Source organism: Crocodylus siamensis, chromosome 1, assembly GCF_052110815.1.
Source record: "Crocodylus siamensis isolate JL-2025a chromosome 1, ASM5211081v1, whole genome shotgun sequence".
Classification (NCBI taxonomy): Eukaryota; Metazoa; Chordata; order Crocodylia; family Crocodylidae; genus Crocodylus; species Crocodylus siamensis.
This window is the reverse complement of record NC_143395.1, coordinates 99,675,366-99,693,820: the sequence shown is the minus strand read 5'-3', so window position 1 is coordinate 99,693,820 and position 18,455 is coordinate 99,675,366. Positions and strand designations below refer to the sequence as shown.

General features: G+C 41.0%; 1 protein-coding gene across 1 annotated transcript in view; it reads left to right on the top strand.

Moving 5' to 3' along the window:
* The window catches only part of TBC1D32 (TBC1 domain family member 32), a 163,443-nt gene that overhangs the window by 12,279 nt on the left and 132,709 nt on the right, over positions 1–18,455 (top strand). The window contains exons 3-6 of the mRNA XM_090038703.1: positions 398–559; positions 5,737–5,914; positions 6,721–6,792; positions 7,675–7,800. Coding sequence (XP_089894829.1) covers positions 398–559; positions 5,737–5,914; positions 6,721–6,792; positions 7,675–7,800 — 538 coding nt within the window. The remainder of the gene's footprint in view (positions 1–397; positions 560–5,736; positions 5,915–6,720; positions 6,793–7,674; positions 7,801–18,455) is intronic.

The following is an 18,455-nucleotide window of genomic DNA, read 5'->3' as shown; positions in this document are numbered from 1 at the left end:
AAACCTTGAAACAACAGCTTTTTCTGTTGGAATCTTGATTTTGGAGTTCCTGGTATTTTGGGCGGGGGTGGAGAGGGGAGTTGACTTTGGGAACTTAACTTTGTGTCAGGATAGCTCTTTGTGTTTAAGGGAAGATTTTCAGAGGCACGAAGGGGAGTTGGGTATCCGTCCATTCTCTATTATATAAACGGGCTAACATTATTCTAAAGACAGGGAAATCAAAATTAATTGATTGGTATCTTTCTTCCCCAGTCAATTGAAAAAGTTCTCTCTTAAATCTTAAAAACGTTAGCTCTTAAAGGGATGAGGCTGATGGGAGTATATATGCAATGCTGAAGTCATTTACAGTTCAAACATAATATAATGCATTATTCTAATTTTTGTGTATTTGTTGCAGCTATGAGTTTGTGAAATATCTTAGACAATACATAAGTAACTCACTAGGCTCTGTGATTGAAGATGAAACTGAAAAATGTACCTCTGCTCAAAATCAGGGTGAGGTATCTGGCTATGACACTCTTGTCCAACATGTTACCAAGAAAACTCGGGAATCAAAAGAGTGAGTATGGGCACAGAATGCATATTTAATTATTGGCAAGATGGCCTGGCCTAATTTTCTCTGTTTCAGAATCTATCATTCCTAATTTTAATGTTAATAGTATTTTGCTTAAAAAAACCACATATTTTTAGGCATTTTTCTCAAAATATTCCTTTTTGATTTTAAATTCCTCATGGTTTCTCTCATCTTGGACATCATAGTTTGTCTGTCATTGTAAAAGTTAGAGGTTTTCTGCCAAAAGTTGGAAGAAAATCCGTTAAGTGTCTGAGGTTCATCTGAGTTTGAAAGGGTGGTATTATTTAACTTCCTGTCAGTACTTAAACTTAAATAGCTGCATTTTAAATTTCATACTTGATGTATAAATTGCCCTAAAGGAGAAATGATTTTTTTAGCAAATATAAAAATGGACATGCCAAAAGAACTTATTTATGTACAATATGATAATTTCCTTATAGATTTAAGTGAACAATGAACATGACTTCGTTGATATACACACATTGAAAACTGTATAATTTAATTACGGTAGACCACTTGAGATTAGTCGAAGTCCTGTGGGCACTCGATTTTCTGGTCAACATATACATTGGAACTATATAATGAGGTTAAGGGACTTGGCCACGTGCTATGATATGTTGGCATATTTACTGAAGAAAGTGTCTTAAATAAAAAGCCTATATAAATCCTAGATAATTCATACAATTTGATTAGCCCTTCCTTTCCAATAGATGTCTTTGTTTTCCATCACCTCCAATGGACCTTAAAAAGGTGTATGAAAGAATCGTAGGGGCAGTTGGTCTTTCTGATAAGTAGGGATCTGGCTTTTCTGTTTGGTGCAGAAAAATCCTGATTTTTTTTTTTTTTTTTCCTTTTAAGCAGAAAGATCATGGATTTCTCCTGTAAAGGTGAACAGTGCAGGATGTAGTTCCAATATTTACTGGTGGTGTAAGGTCGTGAATCCTTGCTTCATCATGATTTCTTTCTTTTGAAAAGTGAACTGCAAAATATAAGAAAGTGTTTTTTTATTATTATTACTATTTCAGATATATAAAGTAGTTCCAATGTTCTTGTTAAAAGAAAAAAAAAACCTAATTACACTCTCCCCCTATCTTGCTTATTTTTGTGTTGAATCAGTTCTTTGATTTCTCTTTTTCTGCTGAAAGGCTTAGTAATGCCTTTGAGGAATGTGGATATTTATATTATAGAAGGCTTTTTGAATAATGAGGTAGTACTCACTGAGCTAGTACCTTTCCTCCTTGCCACCTCTAAATCAAGAGAGAGGGAATGCTAAGTCTTAGACTGTAAAACAGGCATGTCCTGCCATAAAAATATTTATGGCACCACAAAAGCCAGGGGAACTGATATCATAGCCCTTTGATGTATCCCAAGTGCTTAAATTTCTTGGTGACAGTGAACCTAGTAATAATTTGTGCTGCTTTTCTTCAGCCGATGTCTGTTTGCTTATGACAGGAGAGTGCCATCAGCCCATGGCTGCCTGCATTCTTCAGCTACCCCAGTTACGAACTCCTCAGGGGCCTTATTCTGTAGGAAAAGGGACCCAGGTGACTTACTCTAACACAGGGCCTGCATCTGCAAGTGGAAAACTTCCCCTTGCAGGGGTATTTCCTGTAGGAGATTCAGGCATGGAGGGGGGAACTCTCATACAGGTTGACCTCCCCCCTTCACTTGTGCACAGTGCCCTAGCCTGGAGCGCAGCTGGAAGAAAATCAGCCGGGACCTGGCATGCCTATCATGCTGCTGTACCGCAGCTTGGGATTCACTGTGTAAGTGAGTGATTGCTCCATGCTTGACATGGGGGTGTGTCTGCAGATGTGTGCTTCAAGTTGGGGCTTAGCACCCATAGTCCTTTTCCTGCAGACTAGGGGCCCTGAAGCTCTGGAGGGGCAGGGGACTGACCATGCAGGACAACAGCCCTGTGATGTCTGTAGACATCTGTGAAATGGTTCAGCTATGCTACAACATATCACAGCACAGCGAATTGCGCTCCCCAGAGGACATCTGTCTCCAGCCTCAGTTTACAGCATCATTATGTATACGGTAGCCAACAAAATAAAAACCAAGTATCTGACATTTGACTTTTGAAGAGCAGAACACTACTATTTTCAGAGTTTGAGGTCATACTTGTGCAGCATAAAGGAAAGAAAAGCAGTTCTTTTTGTTTGTTACACAGTTTTTCTTTAGTAATCAAACTAACAAGTATTTATACTATCTGTTGTGGATAAACTTATTTGTTAAGCTTTCACATTTGTGGCAGAGTACAAAATTAATCTTGGTCTCTGTTTGACAAAAATCTTGTTTTTAAAACTAGGGCATTTGTTTTCATTTTCAGCTGTCAGTTCAACAGGAATTGAGAACAATCAGAATATGTCCCTAGGTTTATAGAATTCATTTTTTACATATTTGTTTTTGAAAGGTTTCACATCTAGAAGGAAATAAAAATTCTGTTTTGAAACATGTTTGTATAATGTTGTGCACATCTTGCCTCTCTCCCAATTTGTCAGCAGTGAGTTAAAAAAATTCAGACCCTGATAATATTGTGTCTGAATCTTACTTTCTTTTCAGTGGGATCTCAAGACTATTGGACTCCCTTTTTAGATAACTATAAAACTATGCCCTCTCTTTCCTCACCTCCCTATTTTACTGGATACTTTGAGGTAGGATACATGTATATTTTTGTGTGGATAGGGATTTATACTGGGAATTCCATTCTTTAATCAGGACCCTTTAACTGTCTTTTTAAAATAATACTTCTATGATAAATTCAGTAATTGCAGAATAAAGATCATTTCATAAATAAGTTTATTATCTAACTAGGGTCAGGTTGTTGTTTGTAAGCTTAATATGTAGCAACAACACCTTTTATATATAACTCCATCATTAACACTTAAGGCAAAATCCTGTTTCACTTCATGTATCCAAATGTCAGTTAGCCAACTGCATAACTGCTGTTTTTGGCACATGTGGACAATTTTCAGTCTTACTTCATGGACAGTGTAGATGTGTAATGATTCACAGGGCTACCAAGCATGCTCAGTAGGTTGCATTCTTTTGGGGCATGTATGTGGGTCTGTATGTGTTCACCCTGGGTGAACACAAGTCATGAAATTCAGTGTGGCAAAAACTCAGTGTTAGTTGGTGTTAGTCAGAGGAGATGAAAGACCTCCGGTGTTAAACCAGTTTGAATAGACATTCAATGCACATAAACCAGTTTCAAAATGGCTGAAATCAGTTTGAGACAAACCTGGTTGCCTTGGGGGCCATGCTGACCCACCTCTGGCCCTGATGATGCAGCAGTGAGGGGAGAGCTCTTGGCAGACCAGGCTTGGGTTCCTGCCAGTGGCACAGGGAGGGAGGAATTAAACCTCTCTCTGACCAGTTCAGCCCAGACTGGCCATGCTCCCCCAGCACACTTCACTGCAGCCGAGGGCATGCTCTTGTGTCCCCCCGGCTCCTGGTCTGAGCAGCTGCAGTCATGTGCTCACAGTTCCTTAGTCCAGAGAAAACGTTTGACCTGTTGCAAACCGGTTGAGCCTAGCCAGGATAGACTAACCCGGAGCAGTTGAATTAATTCAGGCTCTGGCTTCTTGAATGTCTGTCCCTAGTCCAAAAATCAATTTTTAAAACCGTGACACTCTTGTTTCTACAGTTTTAGGCCTAGGCTTCTTGTTCAGCCTAACACTTTAGTTTTACTAAAAACTTATACGGTATAAATAATTTAATTTAAACTTAAAACTTAAATTCCCTTAAAAATGTCCTAAATTATCGTGGGCAACAGTAGCACATAATGGGACATAATATGGTTGAAATGATTTAATTAAAAAAAAAGTATGCATTACACTAGTATCTCATTATATATTCAAAACATATTTGATATTATATAACAGGTCCAAAAAACATTGCCTACCCCTGTTATATAACAGGTAGTATATTGTAAATACATATATATGATTGCTATATAATGTAAGTAACATAAAAACTTCTGGATCTTATAAATTCATGGCTGGCTCTAATAAAGACCTCAGATCCAAAGTATACTTCACTTCAGGGCTGTCCAACCTATAAGCTGCCATGGCTGCATGCTGTATTTGCCACCAGCTTGAGCCATGGTCCCTGGAGCTCCCCTTCTTTGGTGTCCACCCACCCCATCTGACTCCGCAGTGACCTCCCGGCCATACTGTAATACACATTAGTGCAGTGGGGAGCATCATGCAGTTACCCGGGCCCATGGCATCTTCCAGCCCTGCAGGCTATGGTATGCTGCCCCATCTTTTGAGGTGGAGGTAGGAAATGGAAACTGGAGGATGAAGGGGGAGCCCCAATCTGGGAGCAGTTGGAGGAATGGGATGAGTAGTGGTTGGGGGAGAGGGGAACGGAGGGTGCAAATTAACCCTTTCTAGGTTGCACGTGGCCTGCGGGCTGCCAGTTAGGCATTCCTGCTTTATATTATGCATTCTCTGTTGCTACTTCAGCAGAGGGCCTACGTGGAAATAAAGCTCTTAATTAAGCTTGTTGCAACAGAATCTGAAATGAGGATCAGACGTGATTGCTATTGTTATGCTAGGGCTAAGTTCTGCTCTTGTATGCTTGTACATAGCTTGTCTTGAAGAGTGCCTGAACGCAAAATTCTATTTATTGGCAAAATGGCAAAGCTAGGAATTGGGCTCATTGTGCTGTTTACTGTATAAACCATTCCAGGTGTTAGGGATGCCATTTGAATCATTGTAGAAGAAGCACAAAACTTAAAACAACCTTTTAGTTTACCTTTAAAATGCATTTATGTCTCTGTTACAGGGGTGTAGGTTGTAGCCGTGTTGGTCTCAGGGCATAGGCAGGCAAGGTTCTTTGGGTGAATCTGATATCTTTTATTAGACCAACTTAAGTAGTTGGGGAAAAAAAAATTTAAGCAAGCTTTCAGGTTCAGAATCCCTTCATCAGGCTGAGGAAGTTCCAGCGGTTGGTGTGTGCTCTTCTCTGTATTTTTTTTAAGTTTGCATACTCATTCTATTTGTTATATAGTATTCTGTATTTATTTCACAAGTTTTTTTGTTTGCTCAGTGAATTCAGTGAAATGTATATGCAATAGCCTGGCTTGTTCAATTATTTATACATCAGTTAGTGATTTTTACACTGTTTATCCTAACATTTCCTCGACTTTGAAGGTACAGAGAAATGATGCACTCTTTGAAGAATGTTATGATGGTAGTGGTGGAATCTCTGATTAACAAATTTGAAGAAGATCAGATGCGAAATAAGGAGATGCATAGCAAAACCAAGAAAGAGCAACCTACTGGTTATTATACAGACAACTGCTCTGATAGTGACTCTTCATTCAATCAGGTATCATGTGTTCTGTGCTATCTTTGGGACATTAATATTAAACTTACACCATTAAAAAAATCTGATTCTTATTTTAGTGGGCAATGAAACAAGAACTGCTCAGTTGGTATTTCATTATATTTTTAATTGCTTATAAGTATTCCATTTTTAATTGTTTATAATTTTTTTCAAAAGAACCTTTAGGCTGGATAGTCTCCCAGATTCTCAATCTTAAAGCAGTTCTTTTTAAGTCTGATGATGTTTCTTCTCAGATGAACAGCAGGAAAGGAGGTCCTTAACACTTCGAGAAAAAGAGAGCTTTGATTTTGTAGATGTATTATGTTGCACTGTATGGATAATTCAGCTGGTCTGTTTCCTTAATCATGAAAAATACTGCTGTATATATGCCATTCTTATTTTTATATACATGAATGGAATGCATACAAGGAAGACTGCATGTCTAAGTAACATTAGAGAAAAATGTGAAAATATTTAAATAAAAACATTTGAAGCCCTGTATAATTTTTTTTTCCAGAAAAATAGTGCTGTTGTTTTAATTGCTAAATGTGACACTATCTAGTATTGTGTACTGATATAATGAACTATTTACATGAGCAGAATAAAGGTGATCCAATTTTCTTGCCAGAAATAAAACTTTCTTTGAGTCTTTGGTATTTAAAATTTCAATTTTAAATATTGGATTAGAATAAATGTTGATATTCTCATTATTTGAAAGTAAATTTAATATTCAAAGATTGTTAGTTTTAACTTTTATTTGTGCATATGAATAGGATTTACTGATGGACACTGTACAATCTGTTTTACAGAGCTATACTTTCATGAATCAAGAGCAGTTACAGCTACTTGTAGAAAGGCTTGACCCTGCTCAGCCTACTGAGGTGAGAAATAAAGAAGTAAGATGTGATTAATGTAAATGAAAATTTATGGCATACCATATTTGAGAGCATAAGATTTAGTCCATAACATTTATCAATATATATTGTCTTCATTGTAATGAATGGTAAAATGGGGCTGGAGCAAGTTTTCATTCTCAGTATTTCCATGTTGTCTGTTTGCTGCTAAATAATATCCTTTCAATATTTTAGCAATATTAATAGCAACATACATTTTGCTGTAAACTGTCTTTAGTTTGTATTTGTAAGGTGAAGCAAATGTCCAGAGTAGATGGACAAAAAGACACTACCTACAATAACGTTATTATTTGAAATAGGTTTCACAGGGTATTATAGCTATAAAGCACATGGGAGTATAGCAATAAAACTTTAAAAGCTGTCTGACAGCAAACTGTTTCATACTATTCACTGTATGTTGTTTTTCATTATTTGGTGGGTTTTTTTCTGGGGGAGGTTGGGAAAGGAAGGGGGCATTGGGTCTACTCATAGCCCAGATGGTGTCATTTGAATAATAGAATAAAGCAGTTTCATCATTATCTAGTATAAATATCCTGTATTTGGTAACTAAATATTTAGTTGGGAGATCAAAATAGAAACTGGAATTCAATATAATCTTCAGAGCAGGTATTTCAATTTTAATTGGTTGGACATTTTTCAGCATGTCTACTTCTGTGTTGTCTTCACTGGTAGTAGTTCAAATTGCCTTTATATAAAAGCAGAGTTGATTTGTGGAATTCCTGTTTTATATTTTTCCTAGCCAAGGCATATGGGTGTTTGTGTATAGGGGGTGTGTGTGTGTATGTGTATATATTTTATGTTAAAGATGTGGTTGAAGGGATTTTGAAGCTTGTTTCTTTATTGTTTCAGGTGCGTCAGGAAGCATTGCAGACATTGTGCTCTGCCCCTCCATCTGATATACTAAATTCTGAAAGTTGGCCTAATTTACGGAAACATCTAACAATGTCTCTATCGGATCGTGATTCCACGTTCAGTGTAAGTAAGTGTTGTATATTTAGCAACCAGATACTTAGCCACTCTAAACAATTCACAAAAATAAACAGATATATATTGTAGCAGAGCACTGGAGTGCTCGCTACTAGCAACAGCAATAAGGACAGCTGCCCATTAATAGGGCAGCACAAGTGAGGGTTGCCAGGGCAACTAATGTTGGTCAGCTTGTTGCAAAAGATTGCGGTCTGTTTCTTGGAGGCCACCAAAATCACAGACACACACTTATTAGCAGCACAAAAGGTGTATTTGCAAATAGGGTCAGAGCAGAGTCAAAGACTCAGATTACTCCGAACCCCTGAGGAATTGTTGCAGCCTGTGTTTATCTTCTTCCTCCTGGGCACGTGTGCAGAAACAGGAACTCTTACAGCTCATTTCCGTTTCATACAAGCATACATGTGGTTACATCACTACATCCATCGCTTGTACATTATAATTAACTACTTAAGTATGCAGGGCGGAGAAGTAAATATGCATCAGCTAATTGCGCATGCTCAGAAAGTTCTTTAGGTCACCAAGAGTTTAAACCCACCCCCCCTTTCAAGGACACAGTCAGTTGAATTCCAGCTTCTGTAATCTGCATGAGAAAAGCTAGGGGGAGGCTGGGGGAGAGTGTGATTTAGTATAAGAAGAACTGTGGCAAGGCTGGCCAAGAAAAAAAGTCCTTGGCAGTGTTTTTTCCTTATCAGGTGCGAGATGCAAACTGTGCATTTCTAACAATACTCCATTTCTAACAATATTATAACAATACTCCATTTCTAACAAGCTGGCTAGAAGTGGGCTGGGCTGGGCCTTTATAAACAGCCCGGGTCAGAGCCTAGCGAGCAGTTCCCCTCTGGCCACTGCAGGAGCAGGAGTTCTGCGGCGGAGAGCTGAGCAGCAGAGCTTACGGTGGCAGTTTGACCGCTGCAATGATGCGAGGGGAGGAAGAGAACCCCCGAGAAAGGTATTGGTGAGAGCCAGCAGTGTGTGTGGTTCATGTTATAAGCTGGTGGGCTTTTTGCTTAGGTTGCAGCCGCTCGGAGGACCGGGTGGGGCTGTAGGGGTGCGAGGAGGCCTCACGGGAGCTCCCCAATAATTTGGGAGCCCCGCGTGCCCAGTGGGGGTACAACAAGCGGTGCCAGTGGGGCACAGCTGTTTGCGCCGGAGAGGCACGGTGTGCAGGGTTTTGGACCCCAGCCCGTGAGGGTGGTATTTTGCCCAGTGGGGCAAGCGACCCAGGAAAGGGTCGAGGGGCCAGGCACAGCTGTGGCCACCTGAGCCCCAAGCGCGGGAAACGCGTGAGCGAGACCCCAGAGAGGGCAGCAAGCGCGAGGAGCGCAGTATAGGCCCCAGAGTGGGTGAGGCCTCAGAGAGGGCAGCAAGCGTGAGACGCGCAGCAAAGACCCCGAGAGGGGCGAGAGGCGCTAGAAGCGCGGCAAAGACCCCGAGAGGGGCGGGAAAGCCCAGAGGTGGGCGAGAGGCCCCCGAGGGGACGAGGTGCATAGAAAGAGTAAGACAGGCTCCAGTGGGGCGTAGCCTGGGCAAGACAAACCCAGAGGCGCCAGACAAGGGGGCGCTGGTTGTGAGACTAACCGAGAGGCGCCAGGCAGGGCGCAGGGGGACGGACCAGATATCATCCATGAAGAACTGTGAGGCTTGGGGCATGCTAAAGGGGAGGTTGGAGGCACGCATCGCCCATAAGGCTGGGGTGCACTGGGGCACCCCCAATCGGAACGGGGCGTAGTGCGGAGTAGTGTCCAAGGCAAGACAAGGCAGCCTCCCTTACTGCATTTAGAACATCAAAGACGTGGCGGGCGAGTTGAGGGTGCTGAATCACCTAACTGGACACGGCAGGGGGCGCTAGCGGGATCACGGCCGCCTCTGCACCCATTCCGTGACATATATATAATATGGTAGTCCACTGGTCTCCAATACTATATTAACTGTTTTGTCAGGTAGATTGATTTTGAAGTAAAATGATGTATGGTTTTCCTGTAGTGTTTAATTTGAATATAACAGGCACATGATTTTATTTATTATTAGATTTATATGCTGCCTACCTAGAACAGGCTCAGGCAGTTTACTATTAAAAAAACCCAAAATAAATGATAAAAACAGATACAGTAGAACAGTACGTAATAACGAACAACAAATTTGGAACAAGTAGTATTCCAAAACTTAAAACCCTTTTTATTTGGGCAGGTGGAATTATGTTTCCTGAAGTTGTGCAGGCTTGGACTCTGACAAGGGAGAAGGAGTTCTAGAGCTGAGGTGTGACTACCAACAATGACCTTCTATGTATTTTCCCAAACAAACTTAGTGGACACATGGTATTTGCATGTGGTTGCTCTCAGCTGACTTTGGGTATTGCAGGGTGCGTGCAACTACACATGCATTAATGTACCATTGTTACTGCGCGTTAAGTTTAGTACCTCTAATATGAGGTACTACATAAATATGCAGTAGCCGGTGCCAGGGTGGATTTGACTTGAATCGATTTAAATCACTGGTCAGGAAGCCTCGATATAATTATTGTTTTCTACAAAAAGTGCATTTTTGTTGTTTGATATAACCTTAACACACATTACTGACAACACGGAGATAGATGTAGGTTTCATTTTTGGATGATACACATTATATACTTTAAAGCAATGATTTATTTTCATATTTTTTCAGGTTAATTTTGCAGCTACAGTAGAAAACTGAATTATGATTTGGTTATTTTATTTACCGAAGCTAATTGAAGCAGATACTTATGAAGTCATTGGGAGGTGAACTATCTCCAATTCACAAGATTAATCATGGATATTTTTGCCATGTTGTATTAGGAGGATGGCAATAACCATCAACAAAAAACAATAGACATTTAAATGGTTTTATTTAACTAAAACAACAAGCTTATGTATTATGGATATTTTTTTCTTTAAGAAAAGTATATAATTATTTTAACAAAACAAGCATATATATTTTTAAATTTTTTTTAACTATTTCAGTTATAAATGGAAAATGTCATTTAACTTTTTTTATCTTTCATTTTTTTTAAAGATTATTTCAGCCAGGTCAACATGAGAAACTTAAAATACTGGGTTATGCAGGAAACTCAGTCTTTACCTTCCTCTTCCTGTTTATTCATAGACTGGAAAAAGAAGACAAGTTTTTTTGTTTTTTTTCAGCTTCCAACTGATTTCTCAATTTAGAATGAATTATTCCAAAGAAAAAAAAATCTTTTTTCCCTGCACTCTGTTCAAGACTACAAAAATACGCTTCAGAATAGATGGCATATGGGCTAGAGAAATGTAGAACAATGTTGAGAACTATGGCTATGATAGTTCCATCTATTTTGTCATGTTTTTGTTCACACATTATTATCAGATTAGGGGAGTTCTCAATATATCACTCAAGTAGTCTACTACTGAGTTCCATTGCACGTCTTGTGGGAGTTAGTTTTGTTCCTTGTGCTTTCTTCAGAGCAGCTGCTGCAAAGAGTTAGGGAAGTATTTTTCAATTTCATCAGCCTTTATTTCTGGAGCACTAAGGTCTTTTGGTTAAGAGATGTATGAAATGAATGCTGCAGCCATATGTTATTAGCTTGGGGCTTCCTTCACTTCCTTCTAGATTTCTTCTTATCTTTGATAACGTTTGCAGCATTGTGTGTGGCAAAGCTGTGGACTAGACAAATGTGATAGTTTCATAAACTAACAACTATATTTTTGCTCAAACACTTTTATGAGAATTTAAGTTGTCCAGAACTCGACCCAAAATATATAACCAGGGAAGACGGGCAGTGCTTAAGAAAGAAGTGTGAAAGAAAGTTTACTAACCTGGAGAGCCTGCATAGAATCATAGAACATTGGGGTTGGAAGGAACCTCAGGAGGTCATCAAAGCTTAGTCTAGCTGGGTCTTAAAAACCTCCAAGGGTGGAGATTCTACCACCTCTCTGTGTAACCTTTTCCAGTGCTTTACTACCGTCCTAGTGAGAAAATCTAGCATCTAGCCTAAGCTTCACTTGCTGCAACTTGAGACCATTGCTCCTTGTTCTGTCATCCATCACCACTGAGAACAGTCTAGCTCCGTCCTCTTTGGAACCCTCCTTCAGGGAGCTGAAAGTTGCTATTAAATCCCTTCTCAGTCTTCTCTTTGGCATACTAAAGAAGCCCAGTTCCCCCAGCCTCTCCTCATAAGTCATGTCACCCAACTCCTTCACCATTTTTGTTGCCCTCCTCTGGACTCTCTCCAGTTTGTCCATATCCTTTCTGTAGTGGGGTGCCCAAAACTGAACATAGTACTCCAGATGTGGCCTCACCAGTGCTGTATAGAGGGGAAGAATCACTTCCCTTGACCTGCTGGCAACACTCCTACCAATGCAGCCCAATATGCCGTTAGCCTTCTTTGCGACAAGGGCGCACTGTTGGCTCATATTCAGCTTATTGTCCACTGTAACCCCAGGTCCTTTTCTGCAGAGCTGCTCTGCCCAGCCAGTCAGCTCCCAGCCCGTACCAGTGTGTAGGATTCTTCTGTTCTAATTACAGCACTTTGCACTTGTCCTTGTTTAACCTCATGAGATTCATTTTGGTTCAATCCTCCAATTTGTCTAGGTCACTATGAATTGTAGCACTACTGTCCAACGTATCTATCACTCCCCTCAGCTTGGTTTCATCCTCAGAGTTGCTGAGGGTGCACTCTGCCATCTTCCAGGTCATTGATGAAGATATTGAACAAAACTGGCCCTGAGGCACTCCACTTGATACCAGCTGCCATCTAGACATTGAGCAACTGATTACTACCCTCTGAACCCAACACTCCAGCTAGTCTTCTATCCACCTTACAGTCCACTGATCCATTCTGTACTTTCTTAGCTTACCTGTGAGAATGTTGTGGAAGACCGTATCAAAAGCCTTGCAAAAATCAAGATACACCACATCCACCAGTCTTCCTGCATCTACAGAGCCAGTCATCTCATTATAGAAAGCAATCAGGTTGGTCAGGCATGATTTGCCCATGGCGAATCCTAATTGTTCCTAATCACCTTCTTCTCGAAGTGCTTAGAAATGGATTCCTTGAGGATCGGTTCCATGATTTTTCTAGAGACTGAGGTGAGGCTGACTAGTCTCTAGTTCCCTGGATTTTTCTTTTTTCCCTTTCTTAAATATGGGCACTATGTTTTCCCTTTTCCGGTCCTCCAGGACCTCTCCTGACAGCCATGTGTTTTCAGAGATGATGGCCAGTGGCTCTACAGTCACATCAGCCAACTCCCTCAGCACCCTTGGGTGCATCCCATCTGGCCCTATGGACTTACGTATGTCCCACTTTTCTAAATAGTCTCTAGCCTGTTCTTTTGCCACTGCTGGCTGCTCATCTCCTCCCCAAACTCTGCTATCAGGTGCCATAGTCTGTCTGGGAGCTGACCTTGTCTGTGAAGACTGAGGTAAAAAAGGCATTGAGTACTTCAGCCTTTTCTGCATCCTCTGCCCGTAGGTTGCCTCCCCCATTTAGTAAGGGACCCACACTTTCCCTGATCATCCTCTTGTTACTGACATACTTATAGAAACCCTTCTTGTTGCCCTTCACATCCCTTGCTTCTTGTAACTCCAACTGTACTTTGGCCTTCCAGACTTCCATGCCTGCATGTCCAAGCAATACTTTTATACTTCTCCCAAGTTGTTTGACCAATTTTCCACTTATAAACGTCCTTTCTGTCATTTAGTTAACTGAAGAGTTCCGTGCTAAGCCACGCTGGTCTTCTGCCATGCTTGCTGGTCTTCCAGCACATCAGGATGGTTTGTTTCTGCACTTTCAATGAGGCTCCTTTAAAGTACAGCCAGTTCTCCTGGACTACTTCCCCCCTCAGACTGGCTTCCCAGAGGATCCTGCCCATGAGTTCCCTGACCGAGTCAAAGACTGCTTTCCTGAAGTCCTGGGTGCTTACTCTACTGCTCTCCATCCTTCCTTCTCTTGGGATCCTGAACTCTTATAATGCCATGTTTGCTGCTGCCCTACTTGCCATTTATTAGTACATGCCCCAACAATTTTTCCCTGTTTGTGAGCAGCAGATCAAGAAGAGCAAGGCCCCTAGTTGGCCGCTCCAACACTTGTAACAAGAAGTTGTCCTCAACACTCTCCAAAAACTTCTTGGATTGTCTGTGCACTGCTGTATTGCCCTCTCAGCAGATGTCTGAGTAATTGAAGCTTACCATGAGAACCCAGGGCTGTGCTTAGGAAACTTCTGCTAGCTGTTTGATGAAAGCCTCATCCACTACTGCCTCCTGGTCTGGTGATCTATAGTAGATCCCCACCACGATATCACCCTTGTTGCTTTCTCCTCTGATCCTAACCCAGAGACTTCTGATAGACTTATTTCTAGTTTCATACTGGAGCTCCGAGCAATCATATGGCTCTTTCACATAAAGTGCAACTCCTCCTCCTCTTCTCCCTTATCCTTCCTGAATGATTTGTACCCATCCATAACAGTGCTCCAGTCATACGAGCTATCCCACCAAGTCTCTGTTATTCCAATCACGTCATAGTTCTGTAACTGTATGAGGACTTCCAATTCTTCCTGCTTGTTTCTCAGGTTCCATGCATTTGTGTACAGGCACCTTGTAGTAACTAGTTGATTGCCCTGATTTCTCTGGGAGAATGAGAACACTTCTCTTGTTGTCCCCTCCTGCTTGCTCTTCCTCCAGGTCACCCACTTTCCCACTTACCTCAGGGCCTTTGTCTCCATAACCCTGAAAAACCTAGTTTTAAAGCCCTTACTATGTTAGCAAGCCTGTTTGTGAAGATGCTTTTCCATCTCTTTGTCAGGTGGATCACATCTCTGTCCAGCAATCCTTCTTGCTGGCTATTCTGCTCAAAATGTTTCTCTTTTTTTCCTACTGCCTTCCCCCCTTGCATTCATCTTCAGACTCCTCTTCTTTGCCGAGATCTACTCCACCCCCAGCAAGCCTCTGTTCATTTACCTTCTTGAAACTTTGCACTGTTCGAGAAAGACAAGGTCTTGACTCTGTGTAGACCTTAGGGCTGATGGGTAGGTAATCAGGTCTGTTATCTCTTATCTCTGTATACTGGTGTTAACAAGGATGTTATCTTGAGACACAAATCCACAGTTTGAGAACTGAAACTATGCGTCACAGAGATGCTTAATGGGATTTTCTAGACTGAGTGAGCACCAAGTCCCATTGGGTAGTATGATTTTCTTTCATTTTTAATCTATAGAGGAGCCTCTGGGGACCCCATAAGATTGGGCCCCTAATATAGTCCATGGCCTGTTGTGACCTATTTATAAAACTTTTATAAAAAGTTTATATGAATATATGGTCTCAAATACTATAAAATTAGAATAATCCCAATTCTGTGATGATATCTTTGAGCTTTAATTTATCTTAAATTAAAATTATATTTATATAGCTTTATTTTTTAAAAACATCTCAACAGAAAAATCAAAAGTATGATTAAATCAAAATAATGTGATTTAAATCAAAATAATTCGTTTTTTAAATTAAGAAAATAGCTGATTTTTATCCACCCTGGTTGGCACTACTGTGCAGTAGTGCTGGCACACAGTATTTTCATAACGCTTAATGCGCAGTAGACTTAATTCTGCTGTGCATTAGCACAACATTTGTCATGACGTGCTAATGCGCAGTACAGTTAGTCTACTGTGCATTAAGTGTCTTGTGTAGACATGCCCCCAGTGGTGTGGAACATAAGTGAGAAAGCTGTTTTAATCCCAGACAGTTAACTTTTTTCCTTTTCCTTTTTTGTATGAGGAATACATTTTTTTTGCTTTTTAAACATTTTTTCCTGCTTGTTCTTTCTTTAAACTTATTTCCACCCCCCCCCCCCCCGGTTTTCCTAGAAAATTCTCCAAATATAAGAGAGTACACACTGAAGGGAGGGGGGGGCATGAATGCATCTTTAACAAAGACTTCCCCTCTCCAAATTGTTAGTCATTGAAATTAAACAAAAGTTATTTTTAAAGCACTTTTTTAGCGGGGGAGGGAGGGGTTGTTTTTTTTTTTTTTTTTTTAACTAACCATCTCCCAGCATTCCAAAGGAAATAAATATTGCTGTGTGCATGCATTCATGCATATAAACTTTTGGTATAATGTTAAATCTTTCTATATATTTTATTTCTAGTATTTACTTGATGCAAACTGCTACAGTAATTTCCCTTATACTTTGGATGAGTTGCAAAACTCTTTGAAGTGTGAGTTGTGATGCATATGCAGTGGATTAAAAAAACTAGTCTGTTTTCATTTGTTTTGGCTTTATCTGTGGGGCACTTTCCTGAGGGGAAAGGATTATATAAATGCAGTTTTTTTTCATACAGTGTCCCTCTAATTTGCCAAAACCAAAGAAGTTGTAGCTGCTTCTAATGATATCATTTATTTATCGTCTTGTGCCTGTTTGGTGGTGTTATTTGGGGAGTTGTTTGCATTTTATTAATATCAAATAATCGAAGGCCAGTATTAAAAATGTGTTAATGTAGACCCCTATCCTGCATTTGCATAGATCAATGGGGCTGTGGTTTGGTGAAGTGAATTGCAAAACAGGGACACTATTCCTTTTAGGCTACGTGTAGACATTCAAAAACCGTGAGACAGAATCAATCTAAATTGAGCGGTTTTCTGTAAGCGTTATAGTTTAGATTCGTAATGAACAGAATGCATATTTGCCTATTTCGGGGCTTGGGGAGCAGGGCAAGTCTTAGACCAAGTTCCACCATTTTTAAAGCAGTCTATGTGCACTAAATCTCTGATCTGTTACAGCTATAGCCCAGTTTCCGATCACTTATACCAGTAAAAGTATAATGTCTCTGTCTGGTTTTAGGTTGTAAGTTTTTAGGGCCACAAATCTATTTTGTATTCTTGTAAAATACAGGGCACATTTATTAGGTAATATAAATAAAATGCAATGCTGAATATAACATGGAATAATTTTTAGTCAAGTCAGTCCTGAGGCTGCACTGACTTTTGGGCCACCTTTGCTATAGCAGTAACTCTCCTCCATTCTTTCTGGTCTTTTGCAATCCTTGTAGAATCAGTCAGTTTTAATCCCGTCTAGTCTTTGATGTTGGTGGTCCAGCTTGTCTTAGGTCTTCCTCTTCTTCATCCTTCCACAGCAACCTGCAGGATGCTCTTGGTAAGGGTGCCAGGCCTTCTTGTTAAATGTCCAAATCATTGCATCTTTCTTCTTATAATTTTGAGTGAGGGTTCATATTTGCTGACTTCTTGTTGCTAAAAGTTGAACACCTACCATAACATATTTTAATTTTATTATGAAAGATATTTTTGTCATGATTTGTGTTTGTATACTGTATATAGAAGTGATTGCGTAATAGCTCATTTATGTTCTTAGTCATGTATATTGTCGGGTGGGGTGTATGGTGGGGTGTGGATGTGTGCATGTGTATGGTGGGGTATGGGCACCCCGCCTACTGCTCTTGCCACTGCCTGCTGGGGCTGTGTGCTGGGGCAGAGGGGGGGGGAGGGGGCGTGTTTGGGGGGGGAGGGTGTGTGTGTGGGTGGGTCCCCACACTCCCTCACCACCCACACACAGCCCAGCTGAGCTCTGTGCTGCCGCCACCCCCTGGGTGTGGGCTCTACGCTGCTGCCAGCCCTAGGCCTATGCTCTGTTCTCCTATCCAGCTTCAGCCTTGCCCATACTGCTTTCCTACCTGCTGCTCAGAGCCAGTAGGAGACCATGGCAGCAAAGCAGGTCCCCTAGGACCTAGCAGTCTTGCCCAGAAGGTGAAGGCTTGCCCTGCTGTGCCCTTCTGCCTACAGGGTGGGAGTGAGGCACAGTAGGGTTTGTGCCTTGCTCCCACCCTCATGGGCAGAAGGGCTGGACGAGGAGCAGTTTGTTGAGGGGCACCGTGGGCTGGATGAAAGTATTTGGCAGGCCAGATTCTGCCCACCTCTGTAGTAGGTAGGGTTGGTAACCCTCCTGGATCAGCTGGGAGTCTACTGGAATTGGCATTATCTCCCAGTGACTATTGAAAGCAATCTGGGAGATTGTGATTATGACTAGGAACAGTACAGCCCACTTGTAGCTCTGTCCCCTGCTCTGCCCCAGCTGTGTGGTACCTCCCCCCACACTCCTTCCCTCCCCTCTTGCCCCACAACAGACTTACCAGTTGGACACTGCTCTCCAAGCTGCCAGGCTGCATATCAGTAATTGAATCAGTAACAGCCGATATGGCTTATTTAAAACAAACAAACAAACAAAATCGGCCATCGGTATTGGCCCAAAAAATCTGTATTGGTGAACCCCTATTAATGAAATTACTTCGTGTTCCAGGGGGAAATCTCCCAGAATAGCTTCAGAGTTGGCAACCCTAGTAGTAGGTGGAAATTCGTTTTCATTGTTATATTGCTGCTTGTCCAGTTTTTTTTTAGTTTTGCTAGTTGTCCAATGGGGATGACTGTTCTTATTTTTACTTCTTTTTTTTATGTAGCATCTTCTGTGATGCTTGCTTAAAGGCATTTAAAGTGTTATTTTTTCTAGCTTCTCATAACCAGTTTTTACTGATGAATCTTCATTGCTACTCATTGATGTTATCATTAGTTTGCTCTTCTCCACACCAATTTCCGTTCCATGTCTCTTTGTAAACTTATGCAGCCTTTCTGTTATTTTCTTACGCTCTTGTGTAGTT